The sequence below is a fragment of the Lissotriton vulgaris genome, chromosome 12, assembly GCF_964263255.1.
Source record: "Lissotriton vulgaris chromosome 12, aLisVul1.2, whole genome shotgun sequence".
NCBI classification, from domain to species: Eukaryota; Metazoa; Chordata; class Amphibia; order Caudata; family Salamandridae; genus Lissotriton; species Lissotriton vulgaris.
The window spans coordinates 768,458,888-768,483,408 of NC_141700.1; the positions used below are offsets into that span (position 1 = coordinate 768,458,888).

At 44.6% G+C, this 24,521-nt stretch overlaps 1 protein-coding gene across 2 annotated transcripts in view; it reads left to right on the forward strand.

Annotated features, from left to right (window-relative positions):
- The window catches only part of NEURL4 (neuralized E3 ubiquitin protein ligase 4), a 165,120-nt gene that overhangs the window by 44,208 nt on the left and 96,391 nt on the right, over positions 1-24,521 (forward strand). Inside the window, exons 6-15 of one of the 2 annotated variants that reach the window (XM_086946091.1) lie at positions 2,810-2,898; positions 3,259-3,331; positions 4,490-4,751; positions 5,134-5,315; positions 5,983-6,068; positions 6,641-6,806; positions 7,709-7,907; positions 21,539-21,615; positions 21,797-21,875; positions 24,308-24,483. In XM_086946091.1, the coding sequence (XP_086802217.1) occupies positions 2,810-2,898; positions 3,259-3,331; positions 4,490-4,751; positions 5,134-5,315; positions 5,983-6,068; positions 6,641-6,806; positions 7,709-7,907; positions 21,539-21,615; positions 21,797-21,875; positions 24,308-24,483 (1,389 nt within the window). The remainder of the gene's footprint in view (positions 1-2,809; positions 2,899-3,258; positions 3,332-4,489; positions 4,752-5,133; positions 5,316-5,982; positions 6,069-6,640; positions 6,807-7,708; positions 7,908-21,538; positions 21,616-21,796; positions 21,876-24,307; positions 24,484-24,521) is intronic. The other variant, XM_086946092.1, reaches the window with a different exon arrangement.

The window sequence follows — 24,521 nt, forward strand, 5'->3', positions numbered from 1 at the left end:
CATAACAAAGTGCTGTTGTTTTCCAGGTCCATAGTATTGTGGTTATCCACTTTCTGGGGGTCACACCTGATAGATTCCCATCGCCCCTATGTAAACTGCACCTTTTTCAGGCAAAAGGAAAATGGACACGTATTTCTCAACTCTCTTTATGAGTTGTACATACACAGAAGTGCCTAGAATCTACATACCTGTTGGATAATCTCTTGTGCTTACAGTGAACATAGCACAAGCCCTCCCTCAACTCCGGGAATCAGTACCCACACCTTGCTGTTTTATAATTATTCTCATCTGTTGCTCTTATGAAAGGGTATATAGGGAAGTAAGAATTATCATAATAATATTGAGCATATCACCTTAAAAGATACTACGGTAAATAAAATATATATTCCAAACATTGTTCATCATGCTCCCTAATCAAATAGTTTAAAATTCCTTACTTTCCATTATAATATTATTTAATTCAATTTGTTGCAGAGTCATATAATATCACTGCATACCTGCAGACCAGAATGACATAATATCAGTGTTCCACAGAGCGCATAACACCCAGTAACCAGTTTGCCTCTCTGTCCCTTCATTAATGAGGGTCAGTTTATTATACCTTGTTATCTCTCGCCTATAGACAACTTTAGTTGGATAAAGACCTATTCTTTACAATACTAATGTTTTAGAGTGGGCCTTGGGTCAGCCCTTTGCTTATCATTGTTAGGTTGTCTTGTCAATCTCAATTGCTTGCTTCTTCTTCAATTCATTTCCTTCCTTTTCACGTGTATGTGCCTCTCCTGGAGTGTTGCTTCTATGCCATCCTTTTGATTGGATGACTTGTATCCTTCCACATCTTACATTCAGGGGACTACTTATTTTCTTTTGCGTTATGCAGTCTGCATGTGTGTTCTGTCTGCAGTCTGCATGTGTGTGCTTGCTCTTTCCTCTTTACATCCCAAGCCACTTCTTTTGTGTTGCTCTACATCCCCATCTTGTCTATTGCATCACTCTCATCTTGCTGTCCTGCACAGCTTTTTTAAACCTCCCCCTGCCCCCACCTTCTCCCTGATTACTTCCACTTTTTCTGCAACATTGATTTGAAGTCTTACAAGGGGCTATGACAAATTGCTGCAAACACAACAAAAATGTGGGTCACTGTAGCTGGAGCAACAGTTGTGACAGTTTTGCACATACATATTCTCATTAATTTACAGGCCTGCTTTTCAGTGTTGTTGCCCTCATGCAAGGTGAGCACCCTTAATACATCATTTAAGGCATCAACACTGACCAAGCTTGTGAGCATTAATCCTTGTGATGCATATTAATAATTGTCAACCACATAAAGATTCAGCAAAAGCAGACATGTTGTGAAGGAATATTCTGGTCGACTTTATTCGAATAATAAGAGTTTCTGCCATTTAGGTTCAGGCTAAAAACTGCATAATAGTAAAAGTATGTTGTCAATAGTTTGGTAGCCTTGCAATAGACACTGAACTTGAAACTTCCAAGCCCTGAAGAATTAAGCTGGTGGAAATTTGATTTCCATTCTTATTATAATGGATTTAAAATCAGTCAAACTACTGTAAAAACATCAAATTAATACTGTTATGCGGCAAAAGAGACTTTGCTGCAGTGTACCTGCACAGCATAAAGGCTCTAAAAAGTATCTGTAACTTGAAAAATAATTTGAAAAAAAATATTCAGTGACATGGTATAGAAGGTATACCACTTTAATCTGCCAGAACAAAAAGGTAAAGATCACTACAATATCATTCCCCAACACATAAGACTGAGCCTTTCTTAAAACTTTGGTTGTACTCCGTGAGAAACCGATTTTAAAACTGTGCAAGACCATGTACAAGTGGGTCAAAACAATGACACCAGCTTCGCTCTAGCGAATCTTCAAATTTCAGGCAATAGTCCTGCCTGCTTACAAAATAAATTGTGCTTGTAGATACGTTGATGCATATACAAAGTCCATAGTTAAGCTTTCCTTAAAAAAAAAAATGTTGGTATGGAAAGACTTTAGGGGACAGTATCTCACTGATCGTTATACTCACTTGAGAAACTGCAAAGTCAACTATTTTTCAAAACTATTGGCAATGAACCCTTTGAAAACGAATCAGACTGTGCAGTGTAGACTGGATATCCTTCCGGGTATTGCATTCTCTATTATCTCAACCCTCTGAAAGGATCAAATCCTTCCTCTGCTCGATTATTCTTGAAAAAGCACCTATGACTAGACAGTAACACATGTGCACAGTTTGTCAGTGATTGGTGTAATGTACGTGTTCACCTTTCAACTAACACAAAGTCGGCTACAAAAGGATGACTCAACTTAACTCGCAATAAAACATTGGATTTCTAATGCACTATCTTTAGAGGAACTGTCTTCTTGAGACTAGGCACCTTGTACAGACCTGCCATGCCAGCTCATACCACTAAACTGACCTTCCAAATGCTGCTACATTCCTTGTGCATCCCGCCTTTGCTTGTAATGTTACTTGCGTTAGATCATCAAACCTACTAGCATTACCATCCCTATTAATTGCACTGCATGAACTCCTCCCTAATGCTAGCATTCTCTTTTTTTAAATTTTTTCAACATAGTTAATATTACCTGGCTTTTCTATTTTATTCTATGTATATTATGTCCTAAATAAAACATTTAACTTAAAAAAAACTTTTAATAACATTTTTTTGCAAAGTAGCCATTAGACCACATCTCTTACATGAGCTGTTGCATACCTCTTTTTGATAGATGGCGCTAGCTGATTATCCCTTGGTCCTCATTGCCTTGCTGATTTTCTTTGCTTCTCTTTAGGTACAATCATGATGAGCGGCTGTGGGATCCTGACCAATGGGAAGGGAACGCGCCGCGAGTACTGTGAGTTCAGCCTGGACGAGCTGCAGGTGAGATTGTGTCTCCTGCAGGAGCAAATAGCAATGCCATGCTCAGTCCAGTGTCTTTTCACTCGGTCTTACACTTGAGAATTTCTCTATGAACTAAGATCACAGTACTCTAAGAACACCAAATAATAGTCACACCCCCACCCACCCAACCTGCTCCGTCTTGCTGAGTGCAGCACCCTGTATTCAATGCCTTGCACATACCGCTCCCTTTTCTCTTCATTACCACCCTCCACTTTGTTACTTATTGTATTCTGTTACAGATATTGTCCGAGGGTCACTGTTGTCTTCCTATTCTTGCTGGAGTTGGTTTGGGTTATTTCTGTGCGGACTCCTTTAAGTGCCTTCTCTTTCTGTCTGCAGGAGGGTGATCATATCGGCCTGACCAGGAAGTCGAATGGTGCTCTGCACTTTTACATCAATGGCATTGACCAAGGTCTGTCTTTCCTCCTTTCACTCCTAACCTTAGACCTTGCCTGCTGCCTGGATGGTGGAGCTAAAACCATAGCCTATATGAAGGAAGCCTGGGCAGATGGGGCAAATAGCAGGAAAACCAGAGGTCTCCATTATTGCAGTTGACTGGCCAGGATGAATATCAAAATGTCTTTGTAATGTAGAATCCTACAAAGAAGAAGTCCTTTGTTATTAATACTGAGCAGCAGGCGCAGGCTCCAGGTAGAATTTCAAGGTGTTGGAACACAGTCCAGCTTTAAAGACCAGTAGTAAAATCGTTTTTATAGTCCAAAGAATAGATTTTTATTTGGAAACATTGATTCATTTGTACCAAACATTTTGAGCCTTTTAATGCCCACAAATATTTCTATATGTCTACAAGGTTCTCTTCTGGTTAGGCAGCAGTAAAGCACCACAGGTGGTAGTGTGGAAGAGTCTACTCTAACTGAACAGAGCAATAGAGCAGCTTGTGTAGCATAAGTGTGCCATCGTAACTATGCACCGTTTTGGATGGGGATATTAAATAATTTCAGTTTATTCCTGTTGTCTGGAGTCCTGAGTAGTGACATTGGTCCCACCATTATCCGTTTCTGAATGGATGCAGTATCCCAAGATCGGCAGCACTTTACAGTTGCAATCTTGGTTCTAGGAATGTCATTCGGAAATGGCCTAGATCAAACCAGGTGCAAAATGAAATACACATTTTATGGTGTGCAGTGACCTTGAAAACAGGTGACTACAATTAAATGGAGTGGACAGACATTTCCTGGCTTTAAGCACTGAGTTTTACTCCAGTTCATCATGCCATTTCTTTCAAACGACAGTATCAGATTTTTCAGTGTTTTGTTTAGTAAAAGAAGCACCAACATCCCACCCCGCAAACTTAAAGATAATAAAAATTTGGTCTGAATTTCTAAATCCCGTGGAAGCTTTGTCAGACATCCAGCCTAATATTATGGCAGTAGTTGAAGATGCAGATCTGCAAATACTTCAGTAATTAAGCAAAAGTCCATTCAAATAGCACTGCTGCCGGCCCTCATTTCCCTTCTTTCAGTGTTGCTATTCCTCACTGTCCTGGCTTTTTCCTACCACATGTTCTGCGAATCCCAATTCCTCATATGAGGTCCTTCCTCTCTTCCAGGTGTGGCAGCCACCCAGACACCATTAGTAGTCTACGGTGTGGTGGATCTTTATGGAATGGCGGTGAAGGTGACCATTGTTCATAATCACAACCACTCCGACCGTCTACGAAGAAACAATGCCATCATGCGTGCCCTTTCTCCCGATGTTGGGCGTCGCTCCATTGAAACCTCCGAACCAGAGCAGGAGCGACTCCTCTTCCACTCCAATTGTGGTCAGAAGGCAGCCATTATCAATGAGGGCCGGACAGCCCTACGGCCGCAGTAAGTATCTCACACATTTATTGAGCCAGTGTGGTATAATAGACTAAATCCAGTGTGTTGTATTTTATCCCTCTCCTAGGAGTATCTTACTGGTAATCCTATCTCCAATATCCAGCCTAATTCTATAGTGTGATGAATGCTGATAAACTGGCACATGAGGCTGTTGTTCACAACAGAGCTAGAGTGACCACTCAGTGTTTCGTTGAATCCCTGAATGTTAATTTCTTATAACCTGATAGCCAGGATTTCACTCCCATGGTTAGCCTGTTGTTAAGACATCATCTCGGAGTGCAGACTAATTCCATTGCAGAGGACACCGATTTAAAAGATTCTTGAGAGTAGTGTTAATGTGGAATTAGTTGTTCATTCTTTGTCTTCACAGTGCCACAGATGACTTCAACCATGGTGTTGTGCTCAGCAACCGGCCCTTGCGCAACAATGAGGTCTTCCAGGTGCGCATTGACAAGATGGTGGACAAGTGGGCGGGATCGATTGAGATAGGCGTCACCACTCACAATCCCACCTACCTGCAACTACCGTCCACAATGACCAACCTGCGCTCTGGTAAGGGCCTGTTTGCTGTGGTTCACACTGATGGTGTGATACAAATCTTTCCAGTGCTATGTGGATGGCTTTTGCTCTCAAGATTGGATATTTGAGATCCTGTCGGGGGAGTTTTGTAAAATAGCAGCTTGTGTAGAGGTGTCCACTCTTTGGGAAGAAGCAGTAGCTGAATGTCGTAAAGGAAGGGCCTTTTCTCAGCGCAAGGAGAGATTCTTTCTCTAGGTTCATCTTCAGAGATCTTGGTGAGCTTGGTTTTCCAGATTATAAATGATGTCACAGCTCTAGAGAGGTGCTTTTTCATCCAAAGCAATCAATGTCATGGGAGTTGCACTTGGACTCCAATATATAGATAACTGAGGATGAGTATTCTGCGTTGTTCATGGTATTTTCCTATGTTTTCTATAGTCCACCAATATGTTGATCTATGTGTTACCGTTAAGTGCGCCTTGTCAGATTTTGGCCATTGTTTCACTTTAGTCCCAGGTTTAACGTTTTTCAATCAAATTCCATCCATGATGGTGCCGCAGGCCACATCTCTGCAACGCCATAGGGCATTTAAAGTGTAATCCGTGCCCCATAACATTTGTCCAGAGAATCGAAAAATGAATTACTTCCAATTTGCTTAATCTCCTTCCCCTTTTACCGTCATGTGTTCTTGGTATTTCAGGCACCTGGATGATGACCGGCAATGGAGTGATGCATAATGGGACCACCATCCTGGACGAGTACGGTCATAACCTTGACCGATTAAAGGTCAGTCCCAGCCCCACCTTCAACCCCAGCTCATCACCAAGGCTCCTGGTCTCGTCCTGCATGTCTTGCTGTGCCTTACCTTGCCTCTACTGAAGCTACCATCTCTTTGCTGATTTCGTGTAGTCTGCAACGTGCCTACCTTTCTCAGATGTGTGTCCATACTCTGCATCTTCTTCTAGTGTAGCTGCACTCCTGCACCCATGTTTTCCATCTGTTCCTACCCTGCTTTGTTTTTCTGCCCTTTTGGTTTCCTTCACCCTGATTGAATCTGTATATATGTGTTCTGTCTGCATCGCCAGACAGGTTCCTAATTCTCCAGCTAACATACTCCATTCCTATCCATTTCTTGATGTTTCCCTCAGTTTCCAAGATTTGCCCTTTCCAGACACCCTAAATGTGTGCATCCAACTTCTTTCTGCCTGTGTGTCTGTCTGCCTCTTGGGAATCACCCTCTCCAATCATTCAGACATGTCCAGCATGCATTTGCCAGGTCTGTTGATCCTGGTCTCCTTGTCAGGTTGCTTTACTACCAGGCCTAGATGACCCTCTGCCCATACTCCTTTCTGTCTTAGCAGGCTGGAGACACAGTTGGAGTGGTGCGTAAGGAAGATGGCACGGTGCACTTCTTTGTGAACGGCGTGGCACAGGGTGCCGCTGCATGGAATGTGCCTCCTAACGTCTATGCTGTGGTGGATCTCTACGGGCAGGCTGCACAGGCAACAATTGTGGATGACTCTGGTAGGTGGAAGAGCGATGTTAGTGTTAGTCCACAAAATCTCGAATTCAGCCTTAAACAGTGACCAGACTAGGATCTCAGAAAAGTAAAGATTTTTCATGTTTTCTATTAAAAAATACTCTAAGGGTAAAAAAAGATTTTTTATGGTTTCAAACCACTGTTTGGGAAATCTAATATGTTTATTTTAATAGATAAAACCAGTGGAGGGCTTCAGAATTGTATGGCTTTAAACAGGTAATATGGATCATGTAGCTATACTGTACAAAAGACATGGTGCATTTGCATGGGTTTCAGTAGTGACTTTTGTTTTTTTACTGAGTTTTTATATAGCGCGAACTTGAACCGAATCAGGTATCGGTGCGCTTTACATAGCACCAGTTCCATTACATGAGGCCACATTCATTTTTGTCAGGCACGGGGAGATTAAGTGATTGGCCCTGAATCGCAGGATGTTCAGCGTCATTTTTTTTTTTTTTGCAGAGTTTTATATAGTGCTAACTTGAACCGAATCGGGTATCAGAGCGCTTTACATAGCACCAGTTACGTTACATGAGGACACACATTAATTTTGGTTAGGCATAGGGAAATTAAGTGATTTGCCCAGAGTCACAGGATGTTTGGCGTCGTTACCGAGACTCGAACCCAGATCCCCAGGTCCGAGGTCGACCGCCCTAGCCGTTAGGCCAACTCCTCTCCCCTGTTTTCTTTATGCTTTTAGATACATTATCAATGAAGTCAATAAGTTATCAGCAATGAAGCAAGGGTGAGCTAGTCTTTCCATGGGTTAGTGATGTGACATGTTTTATGAGCTCTTTAAAATGTCCTTCTCGCTGTTCCTGTCCTGTCTCCTACCCATTGCCGTTCATTCTTCTCCTTTTGACTCTGTCTTGAACTGTGCCCTTAGATCTGCTTCCTCTGCCTGATGATCTGTCAGAAGGGAATAACCAGCTTTCTCCGAGCAGCCCTTCATCCATCACTTCCGTGAATGACCTCCGTTTTCACAGCTTGCATGGGAATAACGCTGTGATCACCAATGGGGGCAGGACAGCGCTGCGTCAGAACTGTCGCAGCGAGTTCAACGATGCCATTGTCATCTCCAACAGGTTTGTTTTCCCAGTAGCTTGGATGGGTGGAGGTGGGCAGAGTCTCCCCTCTGTGTGAATTGAGAACACCCTCTAAAACAGACAGGTTTTCTAGCCAGGAGCATATGTTGGAGACATGAAGTTTACTTATGGAATTGTAGGGAACCTGGCGCCGACACCACTGGTGGATTCTCTTTTCTTCTGGATTTAGAGGCACTATTTTCACTATTTTGTGGGTTCAGGGGAATAAGAAATTATGATTCTGTAGTAGGGGATCTCTGTGTATAGTCATAATCTAGTGAATAGTCCCGCCCATGTGCGCGGACCCCGGAGCAATCAAAAATAATCTCTTAAGCTGTCAAAACATGCAGACCTGCATAGACACTTAAGAGAGAATTTAAAGACAGATAATGCAGCCTATATCCACAGGCTATACTGTCCAATACTTCAACTGGAAATTCCACCAAAAACCACAACAGCACAGCCTGTCCAGGGTTTTCCACAGAGAAAAACCTTGCTTTGAACAGCAAAACCCTCTGGAATGATAGAGAGGAAGGAGTGGACAGACAAGCCCCATAGGCTGCCATTATGTGGCTCAAAACAGGATACTGTGCCTTTAAGAGAACTTCCCAGAAGCCTCACAGTATCCCAGAATGCAGTGCAGGTCCCTTTCACCTTCAGTTCTTTTTTCCGGCTCCTGCTAGCAGGACCCTGGAGCATTAGCTCTTCTTTTCTGAGCTTTTTCTATACTATTTTTGTGATATTTTTGGATTTTTGTAGCTTCACTCGACGTCTTTGGCCTTTATCTGCATTCTGCTGTGGTTTTTTGGCAGAATTTCTGCAGTCTTTTTGTCTTTAGACTATTTCTAGTCTGACATGTGCTTTGTCTGCAGCTGAACTGAAGGCCAAAGCTGAAGCTCACAGGGTTTGTACTCTGTGCTTGCCTGTGTCTTTGGACACCTGTCTTCTCTGTACCTTCTTTTCTAGGGGGCTTCGGCTTCCAGGTTTCAAACAGAGGAGTTTGAAGGCATCTTCAGCCTCTGGGTGAGGTGAGGGTAGGTCCTCTACCGAGTCCCATGCTGTAATCTCTGGGGTTATCCCCAGTAAGGGCACGTCTGAGCTATGACGCGGTTCCAGTCGGCACGTGGAGTGCCTGGACGTCATGGAGTGCCTCGACGTCGACGTCATGGAGTGCCTCGATGTCGACGTCATGGAGTGCCTCGACGTCGACGTCATGGAGTGCCTCGACGTCGACGTCATGGAGTGCCTCGACGTCGACGTCATGGAGTGCCTCGACGTCGACGTCATGGAGTGCCTCGACGTCATGGAGTGCCTCGACGTCATGGAGTACCTCGACGTCGACGTCATGGATTACCTCGACATCGACGTCATGGATTACCTCGACGTCGACGTCGTGGATTACCTCGACGTCGACGTCATGGATTACCTCGACGTCGACGTCATGGATTACCTCGACGTCGACGTCATGGATTACCTCGACGTCGACGTCATGAGGTGCCTCGACGTCATGAGGTGCCTCGACGTCATGAAGGGCCTCGAGCATGGAGTGTCTCGACGTCGACGTCATGGAGTGTCTCGACGTCGACGTCATGGATTACCTCGACGTCGACGTCATGGAGTGTCTTGACGTCGACGTCATGGAGTGTCTCGACGTCGACGTCATGGAGTGTCTCTATGTCATGGAGTACCTCGACGTCATGGGGTTCCCCGACGTCATGGGGTGCCTCGACGTCATGGAGCAGTGTTGCTCGACGTCATGGAGCGGTGATGCTCGACGTCATGGAGCGGTGATGCTCGACGTCATGGAGCAGGGATGCTCGACGTCATGGGACAGTGAGGCTAGACGTCATGGAGCGGTGAGGCTCAACGTCATGGAGCAGTGATGCTCTTTTGGGGCATTGGTCACTTGGGCTCTGCCCTCTTCCGTTGGGTCGGGACGTCACCGTTCGGGATGGCTCGGCGTCTCCTTGGTTGACACCTAGTGACATTTTGACGTCTGAGTGTTGGTTGTCATAGAGCCAGTCACTGTCCTAGTGATGGGGACGTCGTAGTGAGGTCGGCGTCATGGGTTACAGCCGCAGAGTACTGCCGGCTCTTGACGCCTGGGTCTGGTTCCAGGCCTCGCTCCTTGGTGAGCCTCCCGTCGTAGAGGGGACTTTGTGTTCCCGGCACCTTCCACTCACGACGCAGAGCAGTTGATCAGCGTCGAGGAGCCCTTCTGATGGGGAGTTTGTGGTTACTCACCACGTGTACACGAGGGACGTTTGTCCTTTTGCTTAGTTTGGAGTGCTTGCATGCCTGCACGTCTGCTAGGTCGCCTCCTGCTCAACCACTACTGGTGAGACCACCGGGGATGTTTCAGAATCCCCTCGGTTCCCTCTTCCGTCCACCACCCCGGGGCCTTTTGCCCCTCAGTCTGCGAACCTCCGTGCCTTGATGCCAGGGATGCGTCTGCCATGAGTACGGGGAGTCCCTCTCCGACTCTTTACTGGTTGGCGGGACCTACCTTTCGTCCACTACCGCCTGGCGGGAGGTTCTGGCTCCGACCGTGCTCCTGACTTGGTCGCAGGGGTGGCGGCATGTAGGCCTCGCGCTGTGGCCCGCGGTTGTTGGACCGTTGATGTGAGGTCCCTCTGTGGGGGGGGGGGGGGGGGGGGGGGTTTCTTCACCGCTTTGTGGTTCCTCTGCCGAGAGACAGGAGGGAAGCCTTACAGGAGGTGGTCTAATGGGCCTGATAGTTTCGGATCTAGGCATCGGTGTCGGAGCGAAGTTTTTCTCTCCTGCCGACCCCCAGGTGTTGTGGGTTTGTCCTACATTGCCATGCTTGTATTTGCCTGACGTCTCTGCAGCCTGCGGCTCAGCAGTGTGCTTCTACTCTCCCGTTCTTTGGGCAACCCTTGGGTTGCCATGAGAGTAGTGGGTGGCCCGCATGAAGTCTGAATCGGAGACTTTTGGACGGCTGTATGTTTGGGGCATGGAGAACGGCCTGAGGTCTTCTGCCCTTTCTAGCGGCGGTTTTCCTCCCAGCATTTGCCGGTGGTCCCGGGCCGCCATTTAATGCTTTACAAGTATATTGCGTGCATACGCGGGAGAACTTGTGGCTCCTCGGCGAACAAAGGCCGGCTGGGTCTAAGTCAGTCTTCGGTTCATCGGCCCTCCTCCAGCACTTCCTCCGGTCGGCTCGCGGTTTCAGCGGTGCGAGCTCTAAGCAGAGGCCGTTATCCTGTCTAGGACAAGGGCGATAGAGGACGTACCTCTGTCTCAAAAGAGGAGAGGTCTGTACTCCTGGTTCTTCTGGTTCATGAGAAGGACAGGAACGAGTTCCGGCCCATTCTGGATTTGCGACAAGCAAACAAGTGGATTCGCAGTAGAGGAGTTTCGCAGGCTGTCGTTGCATCAGGTTTATGCTCTGCTGCAACAGGGAGATTGGCTTGGTGCCATAGATCTACGGGATGCATACTCCCATGTGCTCATTGCACACAGGAAGTTCCTGCGATTCCAGGTCTGCGCCCATCATTATCAGTACACAGTACTACCAGTCGGGCTGAAGTCTGCGCCCAGACTATTCTCGAAGTGCATGGCAGTGGTAGCTGCACGCCTGTGGAAAAACGAGGTGGCTTCTCTAACCGTGCCTGGACGATTGGTTGATCAGGGCCTCCTCCTTCTCGGAAGCTCAGGCGCACTTCAGGAGGACGTGCGTTCTCTGGAACGAGCGGGGGTTGCACATCAACATGTCCGAGTCTGTCCCCATTCCGGTCCAGTGCATACAGTACTTGGGAGCCTCCGTCAATACGCTGTCAGCAAGCGTGTCTCCTTCGGTGGAGAGTCGATTATCTCCCCTTGGGAAGGCTCAGGCTCTTGTGTCCGCCCCATCTATGGTAGTGGAGACGGTGTCTTCTCTACTGGGGTCGGTGGCCTCTTGTATGTTCCTCACGCCACACGCACGGCTGCTCATGAGACCTTTGCAGGAGTGCTTGGAGGATCAGTGGGATTAGAGGAAAGGATCCTTGGGCGACAAGATACGACTGTCTCTGCGTGCTCTTCAGTCTCTGAAGTGGTAGTGTTCAGCGGAGAATCTCCTAAGAGGGGTTCCCTTTCACAAGGACATTTCCACACAGACTGTCGTGACGGATGCGTCTCCCCACGGCTGGGGGGGCGCTTTCCGGAGACTTGCAGATACAAGGAACGTGGTCCCCGATGGAGTCCACGTATCACATCATTTTCTGGGAACTCAGAGCTGTTCCCTTGGCATTGAAGGCGTTTCTTCCGTCCTTCCAGACCAACTCTCTGCTTGTACAGATGGACAATTTGACCACAATGTATTACCTCAACAAGCAGGGGGGTTCGAGATCGCGCACTCTGTCGCAGGAGGCGCGGGCGATCTGGCGACTGACTCTAACGGCTACCCATCTGCCAGGTGTGCAGAATGCTCAGGCAGGCGTGCTGAGCAGACTGATTCAGGAAAGCCATGAGTGGGTCATAAACGACGAAGTACTAGGAGAAGTCTTCGGCGAATGCCGAGACTTCGCCTCCAGGTACTGCCTGTGGGGAAGCTGGGGAATGCGTTCTGGATTAACTGGTCGAACAGCTTTCTGTACGCTTTTCCACCCTTTCCCTTGATTCCGGCGGTGTTCATCAAGCTGTCCCAGTCCAGGGCGCGGATGATCCTGATTGCCCCGGAATGGCCCAGACGGTGGTGGTTCAAGGACCTGCTTCGCCGGTCTCTCCGTCCTCTCATACGGAGGCCTTGCAGGCCGGACCTTCTCGCAAATTTCAGGGGGCAGACGTTGCACCCCAACCTCTCGTCTTTGAGTTTGGCTGCATGGCTCCTGAGATAGTGTGATATGGCCATTTGAATCTACCAAAAGTTTGTATGGACATACTGAAGGAGGCTAAGCATCCTTCCGCTAGGACTTCTTCTGCTTAATAGTGGAAGAAGTTTTTGCATCTGGTGCAAGTCCAGGGACCATGCCCTGTCGACGTGTAAGGAATATGTCTTCCTTCTGTATCTTCTACGCCTGGCGCAGTCGGGCCTTAATGTCTACTCCATTACGGTTCATATTGCTGCGCTGACTGCCTACAGGAAATGCCCTTCAGACTTCCTTCTTCCAGATCCCTGTGATCAAAGCTTTTTGGAAGGCTGGAAGAAAGCATTCCCTCCTGTCTGGCTTCCTTCGCCTTCATGGGAATTGAATGTGGTGCTGTCCAGATTGATGTAGGAGCCTTTTGAACCTATTCATAGGGCTTCGTTGCAGCATCTGTCCTGGAAGGCGGCGTTCCTCGTGGCCATCGCATCGGCCCGCAGGGGGAGTGGTATTCAGGCGTTGTGTTGCCAAGGACCTTATACTGTATTTCATGCTGCTGAGGTTGTTACGCATACTCACCCTAAATGTCTTCCTATGGTTCTTTCTGGTTTTCATGTCAATCAGACAATAACTTTGTCTACGTTTGTTCAGAATCCGGCATCTCCAGCGGGAAGGTCCCTACATTCCCTGGATGTTAGGAGGGTGTTGGAATTTTATCTGGCTACAACCAGAGATATTCGTGGTTCAGATCAATTGTTTGACAATTATGAATCAGTCTGGACCGGTTTTGCTACCTCAAGACAGTCCATCTCTAGGTGGATTGTGTCCTGTACACTATTGTGTTACCAACAGACTAATACGACCTTAGGAGGTAAACCTAAGGCTCATTCCACCAGGGGCAAAGCTGCCGCGACTGCTTTGCTGCTTAATGTTCCGATTGCAGAAATCTGCATGGCCGCCACTTGGAAGACGGTCCATACCTTGGCTTAGCATTACTGTCTGGACACTGATACCAGGGCAGATGCTCAGGTTGGGCAGGCTTCGCTGCGAAATTTGTTCGCACAATAGTGGTGTTATTTCTCGTTTCTCCACCGCCGCTTTGGTGTGGGGATGGGCTTGCCATTCTATTCACTAGATTATGACTATACACAGAGATCCCCTACTACAGAAGGAATAGTTTCTGTCCTGTAACTCCAGTTCTGTAGTAGGGGTATCTCTGTTATAGTCATAAGCGCCCGCCCTCCTCCCCGGTGGAGAGAGATATTCATGTAAGGAATGCTACAGGTCTGGCGTGTTACGCCTTCAAAAAGAACTGAAGGTGAAAGGGACCTGCACTGCATTCTGGGATACTGTGAGGCTTCTGGGAAGTTCTCTTAAAGGCACAGTATCCTGTTTTGAGCCACATAATGGCAGCCTATGGGGCTTGTCTGTCCACTCCTTCCTCTCTATCATTCCAGAGGGTTTTGCTGTTCAAAGCAAGGTTTTTCTCTGTGGAAAACCCTGGACAGGCTGTGCTGTTGTGGTTTTTGGTGGAATTTCCAGTTGAAGTATTGGACAGTATAGCCTGTGGATATAGGCTGCATTATCTGTCTTTAAATTCTCTCTTAAGTGTCTATGCAGGTCTGCATGTTTTGACAGCTTAAGAGATTATTTTTGATTGCTCCGGGGTCCGCGCACATGGGCGGGACTATTCACTAGATTATGACTATAACAGAGATACCCCTACTACAGAACTGGAGTTACAGGACAGAAACTACTCCTTATTTTCGTAAAACTCCCCTTGAAAGCACCACAGTAACATGCCCTATAAACTGAAGTTTTTGAAGCATGTCTAGAATAGGGGTGTCTGACATCACATAATTTGCTTTTGCGTAATTATGCCAAGTTTCAGCAAATTTACATGAATTTTCTCATAATTAAATGAAATACAAGAGTTTGCAGCATGAAATGTCAGATTTTGATGCGATGGTGCATTTAACGCTGAAGAATACTGCAACGTGGCAAAACCACTGCAAACAACAGCTACGTGTGTTATGCTGTTCCCCAATGTTCTGGTTAAAGTTTTACTGCAATGGCAAGTTCTCTGTAAACTTTTACCACAGATGCTGCGTAATTATGCAAAGTGGAATTATGGTATCATTTCAGGAACTCTTCTTAACAGGTATAACACAAAGTTCACCAAAATACGTGAATTACACCAGTGTAAATGAAATTTCGGAACCAGCCTAGTATTGACCAGAATGGACCATAGAGCTATTTGGGGGAGATACAGTTCAAATGACTTTATTCGATTAAAAAAGAATCATAAAAGTATACTATTAAACATCAAATATTATACATACAAATCACAAAAGGTATTTCAATTTCCAAAATTCATGGACAATGGGCAATATACAAAAAATCATATCACTATGCGTTATTGGGCGAAATTATTATTAGATAAGCAGGGGTATAGCCTCTCACACCATCCCCCTGCCTATTATAAAAACTACAAAGTGCAGTGCATTGAGGTACATTTCACATATACAAATCTCTAATCCTATTTCATATTCACAAGAAGAATTCATGGACAAATACACAATACACAATATATCACATCTGAAACATACATAAAATCAATAAAATAAGTTCATAATTCATAATGATTCCTTATTAAAAGGGCAGATCTAATAAAGCTAAGCATAGAACTACATATAGCAGCGGTTGCTAACGATCGTAGGTACTCAAAGCCTTCCATATATGTACAAGGTCGAATATCCCTCAAGAGAGGTTTAATAAAACAATCTCTTGGGGCTTTATAAAGTGAAAAAAAGAGTACAAATTGCACTGTGCATTGTTGGGCTACATTATTACGCTAAATTATTACAGGGGCAAGGGGGAGCCTCTCACACCAACCCTTTTGCTTGGGGAAAGCAGCCAGAAAGTGCAGTGCTTTTAACTGTAACCTGGTCAGATAAAAACGCCATTGCATGTGTGTAGAGAAGGACAAGTAAAACTGATGCTGTAATATAACCGCTTGATCAGATGTGTGTTTATCTTGTCTAAACAATCCTATAGCAGTATGATAGGCGTTCTTGATGACCACCTTCATGTCCGGATTAATAGAATCAGGATTTTCATAAAAATTTTCTAGGCCTATTTTATAAAAGGTTTCCTTCACATAACGTAACCAAGGTATCGTCATGGCCTTGTCGAGATTCATGCAATCCTTTAAAATTTCTTTTGAAAACGACAAATCCTCAGAGGTCCATATTTTTCCCCAGAGGAGCAAGGGGGACACATGAATTCTGTCACTCACAAAATATAGACCCACCTCCGAATGACAGAAAATGTTTGGAGAACTGTTAGGAATAGATAAGTTGTTTTAAAAATGTGTTCTCCATAATTAGTATTTTTTCGCATTTGTGGTATCCCCATACCCCTGCCCTATAAGTCGCCACTGGCAAACATTTGGATTTGTACAAGGTCATCAATTCTGCAATTGGCTTTTGACCAAGTTTACTAGCGAAGCGGAAAAGGACCTCTACTGATCTATTTGTTTTTTTGGAACCGGGTCGTTATCAAATGTCCCAGTTTAAAGTTTTATTAAAAAGAGTTCCTAAATAATTACAGTTTGTAACTTTCTCAATAACCATATTGTCCACAATATATTTACAAGTTTTAGTTCTACTTGAACCACAGACCATTGCAAATGATTTAATAAAATTCACCCTACGATCTAGTCCCAAAATAAATTCATTAAAAGCATTCAGACATTTTTGCATACTATTTGCTGTTAATGTCATCAGCACGGTATCGTCCGCATATGACAATAGAGGTACGTAATTGCCATTTATTTTCGGAAAATCTAAGCCTTTTTGCAATAAAAACTGTTCTAAACCATTTGTGTGTAATAAAAACAAGAAGGGTGCCAAGATGCAGCCCTGACGGACACCTTCAGATGAGGCAATTTTCCCGGTTTTTTCACCACCTGGGCCATATCATACAGCTACGGAAGTCGCAGCATGCAGTCTACGCAGCAGGGTGACAAGTGGCTCCTCGAATCCCATAGACTCCATTAACAATCAGAGTTTTCCCCTGCATACAGTGTCAAATGCATTGGATAAGTCCATAAAGGCCAAGTGAATTGAAACACCCTTGGCCTTTATGTACTTACCCATAATCATCGACACGTTGAGACACTGTTCCGCAGTCCCCCTGCATCTCCTAAAGACATATTGAGAGTCCACAATAATGCCAGAGGCATTCGCCCATGTCTCCAAGCGTGCTAATATTACTCTCCCCAATAGTTTACAAGAGGCATCTATTAGGGAGATTGGTCTATAACAACAGGGGTCACTTTTATTTACCTTTTTAAAAATGGGCACGATGACTGCCTCTTTCCAAGATAATGGAATGCGTCCCACAATAGTCGCTTTGAAAACATTTAACAGGAGAAGTGCCGAAACTTGGGGGTTATTTTTAAATAAATCCAAGGGAACCGCATCGGGCCCCGCCGCCTTGAAAGCAATACCTTTTCTTAGAGCCTCTTCCACTTCCTCCAAAGAAAAGAGAGCGATAAACTAAGCTGCCTTGCAGTCTAGATATTAAAAGGGACATTCTCTTTACGTTCATTTGATAATAGGATGCCCTTTGGGTTAAAAAACTTTGAATAGTGGGCTTCCCAAACCTCCCCGGTTATGTACCAAACCATAGACCTATCTTCATTAATAAAACGGGGATGATTTATGACCTCCCAAAATAATCTGCTATCTCTCATATCACTGGCTTTCTCAAGGTCGTCCCAAGCCTGCTTCTTCAATTCTTCCACTTGTCAATAGCCTTTTTATAAGTTTGTCTTGCATTCCTAACCATTTCTTTATCCCGAGGAACCACATGGAGTGCCTTCCTCAACGTTGTTTGCGCTGTGGAGCATTCAACGTTAAACCATTTCATATCTGGGATAATACCTTTCCTGGCAGATTTAAGCAGATTTATGGCTACACTTTTACAGAGAGTTTCAAAATTCTGGGTCAGAAGTGGCCGTTTGACAAATCATCATTTGCGATTGATTTGCTTTGAGGATCTTTTCCTCCATTTTTTTAGGATCAGTCTTGTCCCATTTTATTCTAATCCCTTGGTTATGGTTATATATTATTGGTTGTTCTAGGGGCCTTGTCCTTGAAACCTCAGTACTCAGAGATAGAACAAGGGGGTTGTGATCGCTGGCAGGGTTTGGTTCTACCCTGAAATTTTCGACAAGATGAACATATCTACTGGAACTGAACATGAAATCTATTACACACATACACCCCCCTGCCCCCTGAAATGTTGGAATGGGTACCGTTGATATATTAGTCAGGGTGTCAAGTATACAAAGATAATTTTTCACAATGATGTTATTTAGTGCGTCGCCCTGTATAGTGTGCTTGAAATGTGCCAGGGGTTGTTCATTAGTATCAAATAGCCCACAAGCTTGACTCCCACTATATTGACATACGGTACAATTGAAATCTCCTAGCCACATGATACACAAGGGAGAAATGTTCTCAGCCACTTCATTAATTTCCACCTGCAGGGAGTCGATGATAACAGAGGAATGGGTATCAAAGATATTGTAGTACCAATTAATTAGAAGCAAAGGCACAACAACCAAATTAGTACACAAAGTCAGTTGATACCAGGTAGAAGTAAATATTTTTTCTATCTTTAAAGACATATCCATATTGAAATTGAGGTCATTAAACACCCCTTTGCCCTCCCAAAAAGGGACGGTTCTGCCCGAACAACCAGTGAGTTATAGCCATCTAAAAAAAGATCCTTTCTGCTCCAGGTTTCTTGAAGACAGGTAATGTGGAAGCGTTTAATATACTCTCTCCAAACCTCATCCGATAATGTACGCGATATGTCCGCTACATTCCACGATATTAAGCGGAGAGTATAGCTATCCTACTGGCTATTAGCTAAGCCAGGGGGTTTATTGGGCTTATTCTCTTCCACTATATTTTTGGCTTGGGTCATATTCTGTTTCTCCCCACTATCTTTTATTAGACCCCGGAGTTTATTAATAATGTCACAGGACAACTGCAAATCACCATTTTGTGCCCAAGGAATCAGGAGAGATTATTTCTGTAAGAATATTTTAATTAACATTCTCTAAGTGTAGTCAATCAACTTCCAACAAAGTGTTTAGCGGGTCGAAACGATTTATGTGGTACCATGGAGGAAACTGTGGTTTTGGTTTTGGTCTTATTTGGGACTCAATTTCTGTTCTGCTTGATCTCCATAATGGAGGACGATAGAATAACCCCAAGGGTAGTATCAAGACCATAGACTTATCCATATCTTGACCATTCACCCTGTCGATTATAGCTCTTACCAAACGTGAGGCCTAAAGGTCAGGACAATACAATCTCCCTCCATTGTTTTCTCAGCAGGGCCAACCCTACGCGCCATCTTAAGTTCTGAGAATAAGAGATTTTGATTTATATCAGTCTTGGCATTTACAAGATGTAAGGATTTATTCCTCAAAGAGGACCAATCTTCACTCTCTCCAGGAGCTAGAGGGGGGGCATTTGCTAAAACAACAATATAGGGTGTAGTTTGTCAGGGCAGATTAAGGATCGAATCTGGGCCATTATAAGGCAGATGGCGTGAATAGTGTTCCTCAACTGTAGCTGTGTTTAGTATACCCTTATTTTTAATATTTCGCTCCCCTTGGGATTTGTTAATACTTGGGAGGTTTGGAACCTGAGGACCATCCTTAGTCTGGCCATCTGGAGTTATCGATATGGTATTTAAGTGGGGACTCGCATTACCTAAATTCCCACTCGAGTTGCCATCATGTATTAAATTTTCCCCAAGGGATCTGGTGTATCTATGCCCATGCTACCAGATTTTCCCTTGGGCTTATTCAGGCTAGGTCTTATTTCAGGGTATGACACGCCGACACTGGAATATTGATTCTCTGGGCACGATAGTCTATTTTCAATATTCGTCAATTTATGGAGTACAGGTTTTAAATGAGTGCAAATTACCACTTCCAATTTAGTCCAAAAACTCCCTTGCAAGCTCTGTTCTGTAGTTGATGATGTCGGTGTGGATGGTATATCTTCCACAACTATATCTTGACTTACCTCAGGCTCAGATAAAAGTTCTGTAGCCTCTGGTATAACCTTCCTTGCCTGAGGCTAGGATATATTCTGGGTCTGTTTCCGTTTTTTGTTTGTTTGTACATGACCCTTTCGTTTTTTAGCAGTCTGGGCAGGACGCCTTCCATTTATTTGCTTTGTTTTTGTGCCCTTGTAACTACGCTAAGTTTATCGTTGGGAGCAGGAGAAGAGTCTAAAGAATCTAAAATCTCCTGAATACTAGGTGACTTAGTCAGTGATACAACACACCCATTACTTTGTAAGCCTCCATTAACCAAGCTGATATGGCAGCTTTGGAGCATTTGAGAATCTAAAGACAATCTGCGCTCTGTTTGTTTTATTTCATGAATTATGGCTGATTCAGCTCTTATTAGGAAGACGTCCAGGGTGCCGACTACCCCCTTCCCTATACCATCCTTTTGTTTTGCCATTCTAAATATGCCCCCGCAAGACAGTAGCTTTACACCAGGAAAATAATGCTGAACAATTATGAGGCCTACAAGGGTAATATAGGTATATATAACATTCAACAGGCTGTTGCCAGTACCAAATAGTACACTAAGTTCTTCCAGTCCCGCTATTCAAATCTCAGGCACTATTTTACATGATCCAGAGAATAGATGTTAATCCCGTGGCCCTGCCTGGCCTCCTTCGGCCCTGGACGGCCACAGACGGCCCGCCCTTAGCCCGGGCTTTGCCTGGACGCCGCCTGTGCGCGTCCCGCGGGTCACCTCGGGTTTAAATGGCACCACAAATACCGCGTTAAAGGCTCTGGGGGCTGCTGGGACACGTAGTCCTCTGGCGTGTTCCTGGAGCGCCCCTGCCGTTCCCCTAACGACGTCTGGCGAAAACCAGGAGCAGAGGAAGGTGCGGGAAAGCCCGCCCGTTCCCCTCACGGCGTCTAGCAGAAGCAGGAAGCAAAGACAAATGCGGGAAAGGTAAGCCGTTCCCCCTCACGACATTCGCGCAAGATACATAATATACTCTCTGATGCACCGTGTAAATGTATTCAGCGTAACTAATATCTTAAGCAGTGCTAATAATAATAACGGGGGGAGGGGTTTTATGAGTTCACAAATGCCACTCCATTATATAAACTTAGTGTCCTTGTTTCCCACTCGTGTAGGTTTTTCATCTGCCTTCTGCCCTTCTCACTGTTTTTCAAACACTCTCTTACTCCTTCCTTTTTCTGCCATTGTCTCTGTTGCTGGGAGTTAAAGTCTGATGGTGAAAAATAAGTCTTGGTCCCCCAAATTGCGCACTGATCTTAAACTAGATATTTTAAGTGATACATCTTTTAGCATCTTTTACTGGGGATTCAAAGTAAACAACTGCTCAGTATCCAAGAGTGGTTTGCAAGTTGGATACAATACATAAGCTGTGAGCCTTTATGGTGTCAAAACCAGAGAATCTGTCCACGTCCGCATGCTCTTTTGCCTCACTTCCATTTTAGCTGTTACCAATCTTCTTTAGCGGCCTTTTTGAGGGAAGGTTATGGAATGGATTGAACAGTGATAGCTGCAATATTTGGGGTGTGAGAGGAAGCGTGGGTCTGAAGCAGAAATTGTGGAAGAGTATATTGGCCACAGAAGACATGTTTACTTTTTGTATTTTGACACTACTAAATAACATCAGGCACACAGGATTAGAACCTTGGCAGCTCTAAATATCCTTTGCTGACTTTTGTTTGCCACAGGCCCTTACGAGATGGTGAATTGTTTGAGATTGTCATTCAGAAGATGGTGGATCGCTGGTCTGGTTCCATAGAAGCGGGTGAGTTTCATTGAAGGGGCTGTTGTTGTGTTAGAAGTGTAGTGCTTCACATGAAGAGGTTTTTATCCGAGGTAAGAAGCTCTCATACTTGAGGTTTGCAAATTTTATCCTCCAGGAGAGGTACAGTATGTCTTGAATTCCCTGATTTGACTGCTGTTTTTTATTCCTTCACATCCTCTAGGTGTGACCGCCATCCGTCCAGATGAGCTGGAGTTTCCAAACACCATGACTGACATTGACTATGACACCTGGATGTTGAGGTGAGGGATGCTGTGCGTGTGTCCATGTCAAACTATTGTCCCCCTCTTTGTCTCACAGGTCTCTTTCTGCTAGATCTGTAGTACACATCCCTCTTCATTCAGAAGTTTTGTTGCCAAAAATTGTTCTGAGGACATTCTCATTTCATCCTTCTGTCGTTGTTTTATCTGTGTAGATCTGGGGCTGCTTTCCCTCTCTTTGGATTGAGTGGATGAACATATCACTTGTGCTATTTTCCATCTTGTTTGCCTCACGGGGTTTGTCAGTAAAACAGATTTTCAGTGTTATTTTCTTATCCACTGCTTCTATTCCTTGATTTCGAGGATTGGCCTCACCATTTACATCACACTTCCTTTACTGGGTTCCTCATCGTCCTCGTCTAGTGTAGTTTGTTCAATAGGTGTTTCTTCCCTTTAATCTCGCTCATTGTATTGTATTGTATTGTATTGTATGTTGGATTTACATCCCTATTCCTTAAACTCTACCACTCTCAACAGTGTTACGTTTACAGATTTCTTGTGTTACTCTCCAGCTGAGCCACGTTCCGCTTTGTCGCTTCTTCCTCCAGGCCTTATGTTGACAGACTCACCTCAGTTGATCTTTGGTACATTGTAATAATGCTTATGTGTTATACAATAGAGTTTAACTGTAGCATGTACCACAGTCCTGTTCCTGAAGTCTCCATATGTAATACTTGTATGCTGGTCCTATCCCTAATACATATTCATTATTTCGGCATTCTGCCATTAAAGACCAACACATATTCAAATAATATAAAAATACATGTAGGAAAACATACAGTCGTTAATTAAAAATGATAAAACACTCTAGGTAAAATGGCTGACCCCTAGCCTGTATATCATTCTAGTTAGAAATACTTCTCTCTGCCCAATCATCGCGTAGAATGGGCATATTAACACCATTTGGGCACCAATACGGACATTAGAACATTTCGCAAAAAAATTATTTTGGGAGACGAGGAGAACCATCTATGTTCTCCCAATTGATTAACAATATGTGCGTTTCTTTGCCTACATAAGAGTATTATATTTAGCAGCTATGTGGTTTCATCTATTGACGTCTAGCAAAACATATTTACTCCTGATATACCACATTGCAAATAAATAGGTTGATATTGTAAATACTATGTTTCCCCTAGTATCTGTTTTGAGGATTCTGTACGCCTCCATTTGCTGTGAGGTCCTTGGATTTCTGCATGTGGGAATTAACCATTTGGTCCTAGGCCTGCTGTACAATGGGCAGAAAAAGAGGGCATGGACCCCCGTTTCATCTGCAAGGCCACAGGATGGGAAGGCCAGCTCCTCGTTATTGCCTGCACTAGCTCATTTGTGAGTGAATGTGCGCAGTGGGAGGGTCCCATATCTAAATTGTATGTAGAGTTTTCTGCCCATGCTTGGTTACATTTTGGCTTAAAGCTCTTCAGCCTTATAGATGTTCTTTAGCTGTACAAATCTGATTGGCAGTGAAGCCAGTGTTGAGCCTTGGAGAGTGCCAGTTTTGAAATCCTCATAGCTCAGTTTGAGTTCAGCTTCAGAGATTAGGGTGCAGGCCCCCCGGGGTCATCCCAGAGCATGACTTTCCCCATGCATCTCAAGGTTTCTCTGACGTATCTAATCCAAGGTAGGTTGTCTGCCCGCCTGTATCCCAAGTATCTCTTCCATACCTTGTCTATAGGAGGTCAGCTCCGGGGTTACCCAGACTCTCCTCCAATAGAGTAGGGGCCTGAAAGCAATCCCCTCATGTTCCTATTCACTTTGCCCTGCAAGCTCTTGTAAGTGTATTGTTGCTTGCTAAGGCAGGTTGTCGTCTATGCAGCTTCACCCCCCCCCCCCCGAGCGCTAAGAGACCTGACAGTGATTTAGCGCTATATAAATACCAATTACATAATATAACAGTGTAACAGCAAATTTGGCACCCCCGCTAATCTCCAACTTGAAAGACAGTGGGCCCTTTCTCACCCTCACAATGGATCAGTGATGCATGGGTTTCACCTATTTTATTTCCCTCCATAATTATTTGCATTCAGTCTATCATTTTCTGCTGTCTTTCCTTCCCTCCATTGTTAGGCCAGTAACTAGGAAATTCTGCTGTTTTCACTCTATCTCTTTTAATTTTCCACATCCTCATCCCTCTACTTTAATCCCTATCACCAAGTTGCTGGGAGTATCACTGGCAGTTTTTTCCCTGTCTGCGTGTTTGTTGATGCTTGCTTGATTTATTAATTGCTTAACACAGGTCTCCAATTCTTCGTTATCTGTTTGTCTTTTCCATTCTTTCTGTTACTCCTAGTCAATCAGTTGTTGTGCAAGTTCTGATGCCCTTACCCGTCTCCTCTTAATCTCTTGTCTCCTTCTTTTTTGGGGACTGTTAATTGTGCATTTTTTAACAGAGTTTCTATTTTTCTGTTCCCCAGTGGTACAGCCATAATGCAAGATGGTAACACCATGCGCAATAACTATGGTTGTGACCTGGATTCACTGACCACCGGCTCTCGGATTGGCATGATGCGTACAGCCAAGGGCGACTTGCACTACTTCATCAATGGTGTGGATCAAGGCATCGCCTGTACTGGGTTGCCCCCAAGCAAAGGTAATCCTGTTGACCATCTGCCTGCGCAGAAAGTTAAA